The 14564-nt window shown below is 56.7% G+C and overlaps 2 protein-coding genes across 12 annotated transcripts in view; one reads left to right on the top strand and one right to left on the bottom strand.

Annotated features, from left to right (window-relative positions):
- Positions 1-178: 178 nt before the first annotated feature.
- HTR6 (5-hydroxytryptamine receptor 6) lies at positions 179-10675 on the top strand. Its single transcript, XM_037140061.2, has 3 exons — positions 179-892; positions 9870-10028; positions 10226-10675. The coding sequence occupies exons 1-3, from the start codon at positions 179-181 to the stop codon at positions 10673-10675; spliced, it is 1323 nt and encodes a 440-aa protein (XP_036995956.2).
- A 2070-nt stretch (positions 10676-12745) lies between these two features.
- TMCO4 (transmembrane and coiled-coil domains 4) overlaps positions 12746-14564 on the bottom strand; it is a 73443-nt gene continuing 71624 nt past the window's right edge. For 10 of the 11 annotated variants that reach the window (XM_037140088.2, XM_053660184.1, XM_053660187.1 and 7 more), the window contains one exon: positions 12746-13851. In XM_037140088.2, coding sequence (XP_036995983.2) covers positions 13444-13851 — 408 coding nt within the window. In that variant the 3' untranslated portion in view covers positions 12746-13443. The remainder of the gene's footprint in view (positions 13852-14564) is intronic. The other variant, XM_053660192.1, reaches the window with a different exon arrangement.

Raw genomic sequence — 14564 nt, 5'->3', positions numbered from 1 at the left:
AAAACCCTCTCCACCGTCTTCGGGTCTCTGGCCGCGTTCTCTTCCCACCTGCCCGCGCCCGAGGGGGTCTGTTCTCGCCGACGACGCACTCCAGCCTCCATTCCTTCAGGCCTCCCACGGTGCTCAGAATTCCTCTCGGGCCTCCCGGCCTCGGCATCGCTGTCCATCCCCCACCTTCATGGTCCCAGAGCCCGGGCCTGCGTACAACGGCACCCCCGACTGGGGGTCGGGGCTGGTGTCAGACCCGGGGGGCAGCGGCTGGGTGGCGGCCGCGCTGTGTGTGGTCATCGCGCTGACTGCAGCGGCCAACTCGCTGCTCATCGCCCTCATCTGCACGCAGCCCGCGCTGCGCAGCACGTCCAACTTCTTCCTCGTGTCGCTCTTCACGTCCGACCTGATGGTGGGGCTGGTGGTGATGCCGCCGGCCATGCTGAACGCGCTGTATGGGCGCTGGGTGCTGGCGCGAGACCTCTGCCCGCTCTGGGCCGCCTTTGACGTGATGTGCTGCAGCGCCTCCATCCTCAACCTCTGCCTCATCAGCCTGGACCGCTACCTGCTAATCCTCTCGCCGCTGCGCTACAAGCTGCGCATGACGCCCGTGCGCGCTCTGGCGCTGGTTCTGGGCGCCTGGACCCTCGCTGCGCTCGCCTCCTTCCTGCCCCTGCTGCTGGGCTGGCACGAGCTGGGCCGAGCGCGGGCACCCGCTCCGGGCCAGTGCCGCTTGCTGGCCAGCCTGCCCTTCGTCCTGGTGGCGTCGGGCCTCACCTTCTTCCTGCCCTCGGGTGCCATCTGCTTCACCTACTGCAGGATCCTCCTGGCCGCCCGCAAGCAGGCCCTGCAGGTGGCCTCCCTCAGTACGGGTACAGCCGGCCAAGCCTTGGAGATGCTGCAGGTACCCGGGGTTCGCAGGGAGATCCGGGCTTGTGGGTTGGGGAGAAATGAGCAGCCACTGGGTACCTAGGGGGCATCCAACACTTAGTGTACTGCTTGCTGGTGACTTCAGAGTGGCCATTCGCAGCTCCCTCTCGTCTCCTGAACCCCCGACTCAGCCCCCGATTGTCTGCAGGATAGCTTTGTCAGGATGGGAGGCAGGCTTCTGGAAGTAACATGTGCACCAGGGAATTCAGGGTGTCCCAAGTCTCCTGCCTGCGCCTCCCGGGTCTTCCCCACGATGGCGTCACAGGGTTCCACCTGTCGCTGCTGTCTCCTAAACATGTGCCATCCTCAGTGCCCCCTTCCTCTTCTAAGCCATCCTGGCTTTTAACCTGGGAGCCTTAGACAGTCTCTGGCCAGCTCCCCTCGCTTCCACTCCAGACCTGCGCCCACCCACTTTCTGCACAGCAGTGGGAGGAAGCAAGAAAAAGAATGGCCACGTCACTTCCTTGCTTCAAACCCTCCAGTGGCTCCCCATTGCAGTCAGGACGAGGAGGAGACTCCTGTCCAGATCTGGCTTCGGGACCCCACCCTGCCCACCTGTCTCACCGCACCTCCTTCCCCCTCGGCCCCCTGCACCAGCTGCGGTGTTCTTCTCCCTGTGCCTTGAAGGAACCAGGCTGACTTCCGAGCCAGGGTCTCTGCCAGCGCAGTTCCCACTGGGAATGCTTCCCCTCAAGCTGCCCTTGCCTGGCTTTTCAGCTCACGGTGACCTTTTCCTAGGTGCCACTCCTGACCGCTCTGCCTGCGGGCCCACACCCTTCTCCACCCAGTTGCTCTCTAGCTAAACTCTCCATTTATTTGTTGATTTGTTCATTGTCTCTCATGCCACTCCAATGTAAGCTCCATGAGGACTGGGTATGTCCAGGTAGGTTTTGATCTCCACCGCTCATAGTAGGTGCTTCCTAATTACTTGTGAGTGGGGTAGGTGCCCTCAGCTCAAGGCCCTTCAGTGTCTCAAGGCTGAGTACCTGCTTTAGCCACCCAGGCCATGTGGCGCCCAAGTCCTATTATCCACCTGAGGGATGGGGGTTTAGACGGACCAGGCCCGAGCCCTAAACACTTAGGTCACAGGCCCCAAGAAAGGTCCCATCTGGACTCTGCAGGCTCATCTTGGTGTAGCCTCTGGTGGAGGGGGCTCTTGTAGGCCACCGGGGGTGGCTTGTGGGTCACCGGGTGAACGGGGAATTAGCTGAGGGCTGCAAGGCTATCACCCTGTCGCCGGTCCCCGGGAGCTCCTCGTCTGTCCCGCCCCAGCAGTGAGGCCCAGCGCTGCAGCTGGCCAGCGGCCAGGAGGGTGGGGCTTCGGGTGGGCAGGCGGTCCTGGCCGCAGGCCTGTTTTCTCCCCCATCTGTGCTCGTTGGAGAGCACGCTTGAGTCTCAGTGGGTAGCCGTGACCGTGGCTTGGTCCTTCAGCAGCAGGACGAATTGCCATGGGCCACCCCTACTCTCTGGATTCTTGTAAAGGAATGTGTCCCGAACTTCAGGCAAAAGGGACCACCTAGGGACATCTGTCTTGCTGTCCCCTCCTTCCTCCCCCTCCCCCTACACTCCTCAAGTCACTTCATTCATATGTACTTAGTGTTTTCTTTAAATCGCCTCATTTACCTTTCTACTTCCATGAATTTGTTTTGGAAGAAAACTTGTCTCTTCTGGAAATGGACAATCGATATCTTTGCCATAAGTAGAAGGCGATCAAACAGCCTCACAGAGCGCACAGAATCCGGCGGTGGCACCCAGGTCCAGCCCGGCTGGTGGGAGTGACCAAGCTGGCCCTGCTCCCTCTTTGTTGAGTGTCAGAAGGGTGTTAAAGACAAAGCCACGTCCACACGAGACTCTCACGACCTAACTGGAGAGCAGGAGGGAAGCTTTGGAGGGCGAAGGTTCCCACTCTGTGATTCACTTATTTCACGGGGTGTCCATTTCCTGCCTCAAGTCACCCCCATCCCACACTGTAGGGAGCTCTTTGCTCGTGACCAAGGGTGGGAGGAGCTGGCTGGTCCTTGTGAGGCTGGGGTGGTAGAGATCTGGGTTCTTGGTTCCAGCGGAGTCTGTGACACACAGATTTTCCTGCCGGGAAGCTAACTGGTGGTGCTAGGACTGGGCCTGAGTCGGTGGCCTCAGAGCCGGGGCAGGAGTCCCCCAGGTGCTGCCAGCTGCAGCCCCACAGCCTTTGAGGGCTCACTGTGTGCCGGGCACAGGGCTGACCTGACCCCCAAACACCTAGCGAGGAAAATACTACTGCCTTCCCTACGTGACAGATGAGAAACTGACACTCAGGGACAGGAGAGGTGACTTGTCCAAGGTCACACAGCTGGTTAGTGAGGTTCAAGCTCAGATCGGACTGATGCCAAGGCCTCAGTGTGAGCATTGGGCTGCCTGCGGGTGAGGACATTCTCTTAAAAGGATGCTTCAGGGACATCACCCCGTGTCCCTCTGCCTTACCGCTGTGTCTACTCAGTCTCCTCATTTGGGTCCCTCAGCTGTGACATCTGTGGGCCTCCAACCTTGCTCACTTTCCACATTTGCTCCCTGGTGAGCTCATCCTCTCTCATGCCCCAAGTACCATGTACATCCTGATGACTTCCAGCCTGGGCTGCTCCGTTAGGAGGCTCCAAGCAGAACTCGGGGGTTCTAGGCCCCAGTCCCCCCACAGTCTTTTTCGCATCCGTAAGTGGCAGCTCCAGGCTTCTAGTTGCTCAGGCCGGGAACCTTGGGGGCAGCCTGAACCAATACTTTTTCTCCCATTCCACAGCCAGTTTTCTCAACCCTGCTTCCAACACACGGGCAGGCTGTGGCCACTTCTGGCCTCCATTGCCATCCCCCACTCCCAGGAGGAGCCCTTCATCTGATGCCTGGGTTATCACGGGGCTCTTCCACTGATTTCCTGATTCCACCCTCACTCCCTTTCCAGCTGACACCTCTGCTTTTTTCAGAGCCATGTCTAAAACGCAATCCTGTTGTGTCGTCCCTCCGCTCCCCTGGCTTCGCATCTCATGTCACCTGGCTCTCTGCCCCTTCTGGGGATGCTTTTTCTTCTTCACACTTTCTCTTTAATCGAGCTGCCTCCGGGCTGTTCCTTGAGCACACCAAGCACAGTCCTGCCTCAGGGCCTTTGCACTTGCTGTTCCCTATGCCTGGAGTGCCCCTTCCCTGCATCTCCATTTGGTTTCTCCAGAACCTCCATCACTTTCTGTGGGCCTCTGCTCAGTTGTCAGTCAAAAGTAGTGTCTGCCCCACGTCCCCAAATCCCCTTCAGTCCTCCTGTCCTGAGTTCCTGTCCTCAGTAGCACTTAACACCCCTGACTTGTGACACACTTTCCCATTTGTTTATCTGTTATTCCCTCCTACTCTGCTCTGGGAGGTGGGTGGGCCCTTGTCTCTCTGTTTACTGCTGATTCCCAGCACCCGCAACGGTGCCTGGCCTGGCCTTGGCAATCGGTGCTTATGGACGGACAGACTGAAATGAGCACAGTGCTCCACAGAGCCGGCCTGCAACCCCTGTCCGCATTGCTTCCTCTCCTCCCACTCTTTCCAGAATCCGTTCTTGTAGCTGATGGATCCCACGCTTTTTAGAATGTCAGTTCCTTTGCTTGGTAACCTGGATCGAGGACCTACTCTGTGCAGGAGCTGTTCCCGGCTGTGATTACGATGATGAACAAGACAGAGAAGGTCCTGCCCTCTCGGAATCTTTTCTAGTTGGGGAGACAGACATCGATCACAGAACCTTATCAGGACGAGAGTGATGGAACTGTAAGAGGGGTGTCCCTGCTGGCAGCTTCTTTCTCAGCGTCTCTCTGTCTGCCAGGATTCCTGCGGCAGGGTTCCCAGTGCCCACCCCATGGTCTTCCTCTGTGCCTCATCCCTTTCTCCTTTCCCTCTTCTCTCCTGCAGTTCCACTTGACCCCATTTTCTTCCTCCTGCATCCTCTTGTCTTCCTCAACCCACTTCTCTCCCGTCAATGTCTCCGCCTTTCCCTGCTCCCCAGCTTCTCCCACCCTCATCCAACTATGCATCACTCTGTCTTAGCAATCCATCTTCCCTTCCCTCTCTGCTTCCTCCTCCTCAGAGGGGGAGGCTGTGATCACAGAAATATCTCAGAGGTAAAGGAGGGGGCTGACCTGGGGAGAGGCTGACGGAGGAGCAGTGTCAAGCACGGCAGGCTTGGCTGCTGCTGGGACCGAGGGGACCTGGTAGGGCCAGGGCCGGAGCCCGCATATCTGGCTGGCCATAGGCTCAAATCCCGCCTCCTTCCCATCGCCTCCAGGTGACTTCAGACAAGTCCTTCACCTCCCTCTGCCCCAGGGTTACTGCTGTTTATCACTTGAGTTGGTTTGGAGAACCAATGAGATAATATATGCAAACCTGACACATTGTGGGTGCTCAACAAATGTTCCTCTCCTTTCCTCTTGTGGTAAAAATACAGTTTGGGGGAGCTCATCTCCTTTTAAGCCATTCTAGGGAAAATACTGTCGCTGCCACAAGCGTCACCATCACCATTATCAAAGAGCTAAACTGGACGCTAACAGCGAAAACAACAGCCACATAGCCAACCTGTGGTTCAAACTATGTGCCAACCTCTGTTCTGATAACTTGCTGTATGTTATTTCATTTAATTCTTACTACGATGGTAAGAAGTCCATGCTCTTAGGATTGCCATTTTGCAGACGAGAAAACTGAGGCACAGAGCAGTGAAGCACCTCCCTACAGGTCACTCAGCTAGTGAACGACAGAGCCAGGATTTGAAACCAGGCGTCTGGCTCTGGGCTTCTGCCTTGTAACCTCACGCTATGAGTAGATGGTTATAAAATTTTTTTAAAGATTTTATTTATTTATCTTTATCTTTATCTTTATCTTAGAGGGGAAGGGAAGGAGAGAGGGAGAGAAACATCGATGTAGGTTGCCTTTCGTGCATCTCCTGCTGGGAACTGGCCTGCAACCCAGGCATGTGCCCTGGCTGGGAATTGAACCGCGATTGTCTGGTTCGCAGGCCCGCACTCAACCCATTGAGCTACACCCGCCAGGGCTGGTTATAAAAATTTTTAATTGCACAAGTACATTTTAAAATAAAAGTTAAAATACAGAGATAAAGTATAAGACCCCTCTGCCTTCCAACCAATCACTTTCCACTCCCAGAGAGTCTCATTAACTTAGATTATGTCTCTCCAATCTCTTTCCTATGTGTTCATGTATTTTTTATGCATCTGAAGAAGTTTAGCATTACTTGCATTTTTAAACAAATGAAATCATGCTGTATTTATTGTTCTGCAGCTTGCCATGATCACTTAATATGTCTCGGAGATCTTAATTTTTTTTTATTCTCACCCATGGACATTTTAGCATTTCTTTTAGAAAGAGAGAAAAGGGGAGAGATAGAAAATGAGAGATAGAGCCAGAGATAGAAAGAGAGAGAGAGAGAGAGAGAGAGAGAGAGACAGCAATACGAGAAACATCAGTCGGGTGCCTCTTGTATGTGCTCTGACTGGGGATCGAACTTGCAACCTAGCTATGTGCCCTGACCAGGAATTGAACCTATGACCTTTTGGTGTACAGATGACGCTCCAACTAACTTGGCCTCCTGGCCAGGGCTTGGAGATCTTTCCATGTGATCTCCTCATTCTTTTAAGCATGTGTGTGGTATTCCGCGGTGGGATGTCTAACCACTCTCCACATGATGGGCGTGGAGGCTGTTTCTAGGTATCCCCTGCCACCAGCATGCTGTGGCACACATTCTTGTAGATGCAGAAAGTGCAGACACGTGTACAGGTGTTTCTGAACATAGGAGCCTATAAATGGAACTGCCCCCTGGGAAGGCACTGCCCAATCCTCCTCCAGGTGGCTGCCCTCCGACGGTCACACAGGTCATGGACATGCAAACAATGTGACCATGAAGGCCTCTTGGTGACAGCAGTAGGGTTTCCATCACCTCACCCTGACTGTAGCTCATGGAGGCCACCCCCACCCCCTCCACAAATGGAAGCAGCATGGTGAAGCACAAGAAGTGCTGTTTCTGGAGCCAGAAATGACTTTGACCCCTGCCTCAACACTCATCCGCTGTGTGACTCCTGGCAAGTTATTTTGCCTCTCTGAACCTCAACTGCAAAATGGAGGTGACAGCACTGACCTCCCATGAAGACTGAACGGCACAATGAGTATTAAATGCTAATGTGCAGCAAGTGCTCAGTAAATGGGGGTCACAGGGCTGATTTTGGGTCAGCGGTGCTTTGGCTCAAGGCCTTGTTCTGGCACCATGTGAGCTGGGGAAGGTCCCTCACTTTCCCTGACCATGTTTCCTTCTCTCTTCCCTTTTGCTTGTGTTCTTGGGTCAACTCTTTGGGGAGAGGAGAGAAAGGAAAACCCAGGGTCATCCCCAGGAAAACTGGAGAGGGGATCTCAGAGCATCTCTAACTCCACCTCTGGCGCGTCTCCCCAGACAGTTGCCCCAAGGCATCTCCCTCAGTCCCTCGTGCCCCAGAGCTCTGGCAAGGTCAGGGTTCTCTCTCGCCTCTCCCCTGCCCCAGGTCCCAGGGCTCAAAGGGGTCCCTGTGTGGATGGGGCCTTCTGGAGACCATGGCTCCTCCTTCCTCCCCATTGTCTGTCCCCATCGATGGCAGCAGTAGGAAGGCGTGGAAGATCTCAGGAGATTCTTTGGGAAGACAGGAGACCCTCCTCCAGGCGGACCACGGTGAGGCCACAGAAGCCATGTGAAGACCCCTCTGGAGGAGAGGAAATGAGGAGAGAAAGATAAACGCAGATGCTCTCCCCCACCTCCTGTACCCCCCCCCCCCCCCACTGCAGCATGGTGAGTCAGAGCACTCGTCCTGACATATGCACTGCTTTGGGGAGCCCGAGCTGCTGGCAGAAGGGCTGGCTCCTGAGGTGCTAACATGCCTCTAATCTCATACGCTTGCCACTGCACCGACATCAGGGCTACCATGTATTTAGTGCTTACTCTGCGTTGGGCACTGTGCACACATTTCTTTCCCACAGCCTCATGGCCACTCCATAGAGTGTTGTTTCTCTGACTTGGTGGGTGCGGAAACAGAGTCTCCGTCAAGGTCGCAGAGGGAGTAAGTGGCAGAGGCATGGTCTGCAGCCAGAGCACTCATCTTAGAAGCCCAGCTCTTGACTCTGCACAATGCTGCCCCGCCAAGACAGGGGAGAGAACAAGGGCTTCTCTTTGGCTGCTGTTTGTGAATTTGACCTTGATGTTCATATAGCCAGACTTTACCTGAATAAACACATTGAAGGGTGGAAGTTACGGTTTACTTCATCTCTCCCCTCCCGCCCACTGCCATTCCAGAATTAGACCCCCTGATCCTATAGAAAGACAGTATGGAACCTGTGTTTCAGCACCATGGACAAGAACAAAGTCTGGCTACTCTGAGGAGGCGGGGAGAGAAAAGCAAGGCTGGAAGGAGGCGGGGCCCTGCGTCTGAGGGCGGGGTTGGAGGCGGGGTTTGACTTTTGCGCTAATGTAATGGGGCTGGCACATCTTGGCTGGGTCTCTTCCGCCCCCTTTCCATCTGCGAAGGTTGCCTGGGAATCCGGTCCCCCTCCTGCCTGCTCTGACTCCCGCCACTGGCTGCCTCGAACGGAGCTGGGCTCTCACGCAGTTTAGCAAACGCTGGGCTGAATTCCCGACTTTCAAAGTCTAGGTGTGCTCCACCGAACACACTCACCCTTTGCACAGTTCAATGAAGTGTGCACACCCCTGCACACTGATATTTTCTTAAATTGTGAATATACGTGGGTCCCACTTTGGGTAAATCTTACGTATGAAAGTCCGAATTATTTACAACAAAAGGTTTAGAGGAGGATTCATGGACCCCCAGGGGTTCATGGACGGACTTCCAGACCGTCTCAGAATTCTCTGGATGTGTGCAATTTTTTAGTGACTGTGTGTGTAAAAACAGGTAAGCTTTTCATTTTCTGAGGAGCAGTGTAGATGCCCTTTGATTTTCAGTGGGTTCACAAGGTTGAAAAAGTTATGGGAACTTCTGGGCTGAAAGATCACCTAGCTGAGGGAGAGTTTTCCTGTTTGGGGCTGTGGGCCGTCAGTGTGCAGAGTCAAATTCTAGCCTCCTCATGCCTGTGTCCCCCCTACCCCTTCAGTGCCTGGGAGAGCAGCTCCTTTGAGCCCCCTCCCTTCCTCATCTCCTGCTCTTTGAGTCTCTGTTTGGGAATGGAGACGTCTGCCAGTCCACACATAATTTGAGTTGTGACATGCCAAGCTCACTAGCACCCCTAGTGATCTGTAATAGATTTCATTGTAAACATTTGTTCTGTGCACACATTTTTTTAAAAAAAGCACTTTATTTTGTGGAGCCCGAGGGTCAGAGTGCAAGGAAAATTATTACTCCAAAATACGAAGAGAACCCATTTGCAAGAGGTCGTTGAGCCCTGCATAGCACCGAAGCCTCTTTTGTCAAATACCGTCCAACTGCAAGTGATTCTTGCAGTGCCAAGGGCTTTGGGAGGTGCTGGGGCTCCCAGTCTATGCTGGCCCATGCTGCTGCCCTGCGCATGGAGGGTGGGTCTTTGGAACCATTGAGTGTTCGGGGCAGTGTGTCCACCTCACTGCGGTTCCTAGGGCCCCTTGTGACGTGCTGCACCAGGGTCAGGGCTCAGGCTGGCTCGCTGTGGCCCTTAGGCTTGCTGTGGTCCAGGACTGAGGCTCAGTTTGAGACCTTGGTCACGTGCAGTTCAGTCTGTGGTAGGTGTCAGGGATCCATCGGGGCCCAGGATCAGGGCTTGGTCTGGAGTCAGGGTAAAGCCTCATGTTAGGACTGCAGTCGGGGCTCAAAAATCGGGACACAGTTTATTGCTGGTATTGGGGTTCCGTCTAGCATTAGGATCGAGGCTCAGCTGCAGGTGGAATCCGGGCCGGACTGCACCTCTTTCTCAGCTGAGTCACGTGGCCTTCTTCTCCACAGGTGCCCAGGACCCCACGCCCAGGGGCGGAGTCAGCTGACAGCAGGCACTTGGTCACCAAGCACAGCAGGAAGGCCTTGAAGGCCAGCCTGACCCTGGGCGTCCTGCTGGGCATGTTCTTTGTGACCTGGCTGCCTTTCTTTGTGGCCAACATAGCCCAGGTAAGGCCGCTGCAGGGGGCAGGTGAGTCCGGGCCTTGCTGGGGAGGCCCCCTCACCTCTCCGCAGCCTGTGTGTGGGGAGGGAGGACCGTGGGCTGCCTCTCATGGTGTGTTTGCATGTGTCTGTCTTGGCCATGCTGGGTGGGATGGTCTGTGTTCCCGCCCCCGAACCAGGAGTGATGTGTCCCTTCCCTCCAGGCTGTGTGTGACTGCATCTCCCCGGGCCTCTTTGATGTCCTCACATGGTTGGGCTACTGTAACAGCACCATGAACCCCATCATCTACCCACTCTTCATGAGGGACTTCAAGCGGGCCCTGGGCAGGCTCCTGCCGTGCCCCCACTGCCCCCAGGAGCAACGGGCCAGCCTGGCCTCCCCTTCCATGCGAACCTCCCACAGCGGTGCCCGGCCGGGCCTGAGCCTGCAGCATGTGCTGCCCCTGCCCCTGCCCCCCGACTCGGACCCCGACTCCGACTCTGGCTCAGGAGGCTCCTCAGGCCTGCAGCTCACGGCCCAGCTGCTGCTACCTGGGGAGGCCAGCCAGGACCCCCCACCGCCTGCCAGGACACCTGCTGCTGTCAACTTCTTCAGCATCGATCCTGCGGGACCCAAGCTGCGACTGCATCCACTCGGTACCCCCACAAACTGATCCGGGCTGGTAGCTGGTCAGCAGGGAGCTGGACTAGATAGAGCCAAGTCCCTAATGCCTTGGGTCAGCTCTCGGCTGTGGCCAGGAGACTGCAGGCCTCTTGGGCGCCCTCTGAACTCCAGTGGAGCGCACTGAATCAGCCCCATACGCCCGCAAGGTCCTCCACCTGAGGGGTGATGGCTGGCTTCCACAGTCTTCCCCAGGATGCTGCGTTGCTGAGTGGAACTTGTGGCTGTGTGCAGAGAATGGTTGGAGGGCTGGGGGGCAGGGGAGGGAGGAGGGAGGGGGTCTCTGGATTAGGATTAGGGTGAAGACAGTCTCCTCTGCACATTCCATCAGCTTGCATGGGAGGGAGGCCTCCGTCTGCAGAGGCGGGTTAGTGCAGGGCTGAATCCCTCAATCCTCTGAGAGTTCATGGACCCTCAGATCAGCGTGACCCCTGGGAGTTCACTGAAAATGCACACGTCCGCCCCTCACCCCGGACCTGCTGAGTCAGAATGTGCAGGTTAACAAGGTCCCTGGGGACCTGTGTGAGCATCCAAGTTTGAGGTGTGTTGGCTTAGTTGATCTGCAGCCCCTTGGATGTGTGTGGCCTCACCAGAACCCCTGAGGCTGGGAGACTGGCAGGCCTACATTGGAACCTCTGCTTCACTATCTACGAGCTCGGGCACAGGTGCTCAACCTTGTTGAGCTGTTACTCCATGTACAAAATGGGATCACGATGCCTGCCGGCCTCGTAGGGTTTCTTGAGAATCAGGGCAGGGGCCATGGGATGCCTGGTACCCGCAGGTGGTCGGTAGGTGGCACCTGCTATTGTTACGGCCATTCAGCACCCTGGCCTCCGGGAAACAGTGGGGACCAAGGGCTGTGTGTTCCCACTGCTCTTATTCAGCTTCCTCCTCTTCAGCCCCATAGCAGCTCCCAGGATACCACACTGCCTCTCCTGGGGCCAAGGCGTGGCTGGTGACTTCCTGCTCACCATCTGCCCTGGGCTTCCTAGGACAAGAAGGGAACCAGCTGATGGGGACAGAACCGTCCCCTTGTCCTACCTCCTTCTGACCTTTCCTGGGTCAGGGAGGGAAAGGGGAGCAGTGCCCGCTCAGGCGGGCGGGCTGAAGAGGAGCTGCCCCAGGTGTCACCTGATGTCGTCGGCAAGTGAACCCTGGTACAGGGGCCTGGCTCTTTTGCAGGCAGGGGAGGACTCACTTCCCACACTTTCCCGCTCAAGGTTCCTTGTCGGTCTGAGGTTTCCCTTACCCCCCACTTGCACTGGGTTCCATGAACCCAAACCCCCGGGTCCTCCGCGGGTGGCCCGGCGCCCTCCCTGGTGCTGATCAGACTCAACCCGGGCCCTGGCCGCTGGCCCCAGAGGCACCGTGGTGCTTGCTGGGATTGCCCTCTGCCAGGGGGCCTGCTCGAGTGGACACTCAGTGAACACCGGCTGGGGGCGGCCACTGCAGGGGGCACTGGATCCGCCTGGGGGCCACTCAGGCCGCTGGAGCAGCAGCTGGGGATGTGGGAGGAGACCCTGGGCACAGGTGTCTTGGGTTCTGCTTCAGACGCTGCCCCTACTTTGCTTTGGGACCTCAGCAGATCACTTTCCCTCTCGGGGGCCTCCGTTTTCCACGGATGACATTAGCTGTTTGGATTAACAGCAGCAAGATTTCTTTGTTTGTCGAATAAACAAATATACACGCCCCCGAGCACCAGCTCAGCTCCAACACTCTCACTGCCCCTGTCTCTCCTCCTCCCCGCTGCCTCCTCCGGAGCTTGTCAATACTGTCCCTGCCTGGGCCTTGATTTCCCCATCTGTACAATGGGCGGGGGATTAGCCCTGGTCCTGTCGTTTGGGGACAGAGGGAGGAACAAAGGGAAAGGTTCTCGGAGATGTAGGTACAGTGGCTGAGAGCTGGGCTCTGGCGGCCGACGGACGAGTTGGAGACCGACCCGCTGTGTGGTCCTGAGCAGATTACCTGACCTGCCTGGGCGTCAGTGGTGTGAAGTGAAGGTGATGACCATGAGACCATCCCTGTGAGCGCTCTGGGAGCTCCATGGTAAACACCCAGTAAATGGTAGCCATTGCTCCTTTTTATTTCCATCACCACCTCTGTTCCTGCTACAGGAAATCCTTCCCCCATGGGACCCATTCTTGCTACTGGGGCCAGCTCCTACCTGTACTGCAGGCAGACTTGCGGTGCTGTTACAATGCCATCCAGGGCCACGGTGCAGCACACCTTTGGGGGCGCCCTTCACATCACGTCTGTGTGACTGACGCCCCTGTGGCTGTGCAGTACGCAGCCATGGCTGTAAGTGGCTGATCTGACTGGGACTCCCAGGACAGAGAGGGAGCTGCCTGTTCCTACTGGAACCTGTGGGCTGGTGGGCAGCCCTGGAGTGGACGGGAGAGCAGGCAGACACCTGGCTTGACTGAGGCCGAGGGAGAGTGGTGGGTGGGAGCCTCAGGGCCGGGAGAGCCCCCCGGACCTCCAGGTGGACGGCCAGATGTCACAGCTGTGACCCCGGGCGGTAGTCCTGGGCTCGCAGCTGTGCTTGGTTGATCCACAGGGCTGGGCTTCCCCACGGGGCGTCCGTCGTCTCCCTACAAGTCTCCCTGCTGTCAACTCCATGCTTTCCAACCCCAGAGCCTTCAGTGTAGGGAGGGCACTGGTGGAAGTTCTTCAGAGCTCCTGCGGAGAGCCTGGTGGAGGGAGCAAGAGAGCAGCAAGGCCCATGGGAATCTGGGAAGACGGCTCGAGTCCCCTTTGGGGTCAGTCCAGCTCTGGGCAGGGCCTCTGGGCCTCACTGGCGCAGCTGGGGCAGCCCAGTGGGTTGGGGTTCATGCCGTGGCTGCACGTCTGGGGGCTCTCGGCAGGGCAGGCAGCAGCGGGAAGGGAGGCCCCTTCGGACTGGTCTGGCCCCGTTGGCACCTGGGCTTGGCTGAGGTCGTCAGATGTGGGCGCTCTGGACGTGTCTCCAGGTGCTGGACCCTGGGTTTGCCCATCCTGGTCCGTGGTCTTGTCTGCTGAGGAGGTGGCTGCTGCCTGGCGAGGTTCCTCCCGGGGCGGGCTGCCTGGGGCCAGCAGAAGCCCCTTTTCATCCCAGCCTGGCTTGGTGTGAATGCCTACGGCCTTCAGGATGGCGTCCATCTGCTTGGCGTAGTCCAAGTGGCCGCTGACCTGCAGGGGAACAGTGGGTGTGGGCCAAGGTGGACAGGCAGAGCCCCACCCTCCCCAGGGCCCCAAGCTAATCTCCTGGGCTTCACCTTCTCCCCCAGTCGCCAAAGTCCCGACACCTGCTCTCCATGACTCTGAAATGCAGACTGGAGTGGGAAGTCTCTAGGTTCAAGGCTGCTCTAGAACTCGTTAGAGAAAGACAAAGGATGTTCCTGTACAAAATCTGGGCTGATAGGGTGCGGGAAGGAATCTCCTGATGGTGGGAGCAGAGGTTCTCATTCTGTCTGCAGCTTTGGGTCTCAGCAGAAGGACTCTGTGGCTCACTGGCTTAAGGGCCTTGGGAAAGCCTCTGACCTCCAATTGCCTTGCTCAGCTGCAAAATGGGGACCGTTAAGTGCACTTACACCAGAGGGCTGCCGTGAGGTTGCGGCAAAGCCCTCAAACTGGAAATAGCGCTATGGCACAGACTGCAAGGTACCTTCCACACTTCACTCTCCCCCTTTTCTTTAGTCATAAGAGCTTCAGCTTACAGCTGGGTACTTTTTTCTCCTGCAGCAAAGTGAGGCATTGTGACAAGTTCTGGCCAATGAGATGAAGGGGCAGTATTAGGTGGTGCTCCCTAGAGGTCTCTTTAAAAAGGAAAGAGCTCTTCTTTTTTCCCTATTTCCTCTTTCCCTCTGGCTGGAATTCAGACATGATGGCCAGAGCTTGAGCAG

This window comes from Artibeus jamaicensis, unplaced genomic scaffold (genome assembly GCF_021234435.1).
Source record: "Artibeus jamaicensis isolate MK-2021 breed Jamaican fruit bat unplaced genomic scaffold, CSHL_Jam_final scaffold_847, whole genome shotgun sequence".
In the NCBI taxonomy this organism is placed as follows: domain Eukaryota; kingdom Metazoa; phylum Chordata; class Mammalia; order Chiroptera; family Phyllostomidae; genus Artibeus; species Artibeus jamaicensis.
This window is presented reverse-complemented; position numbering and strand designations above follow the sequence as displayed.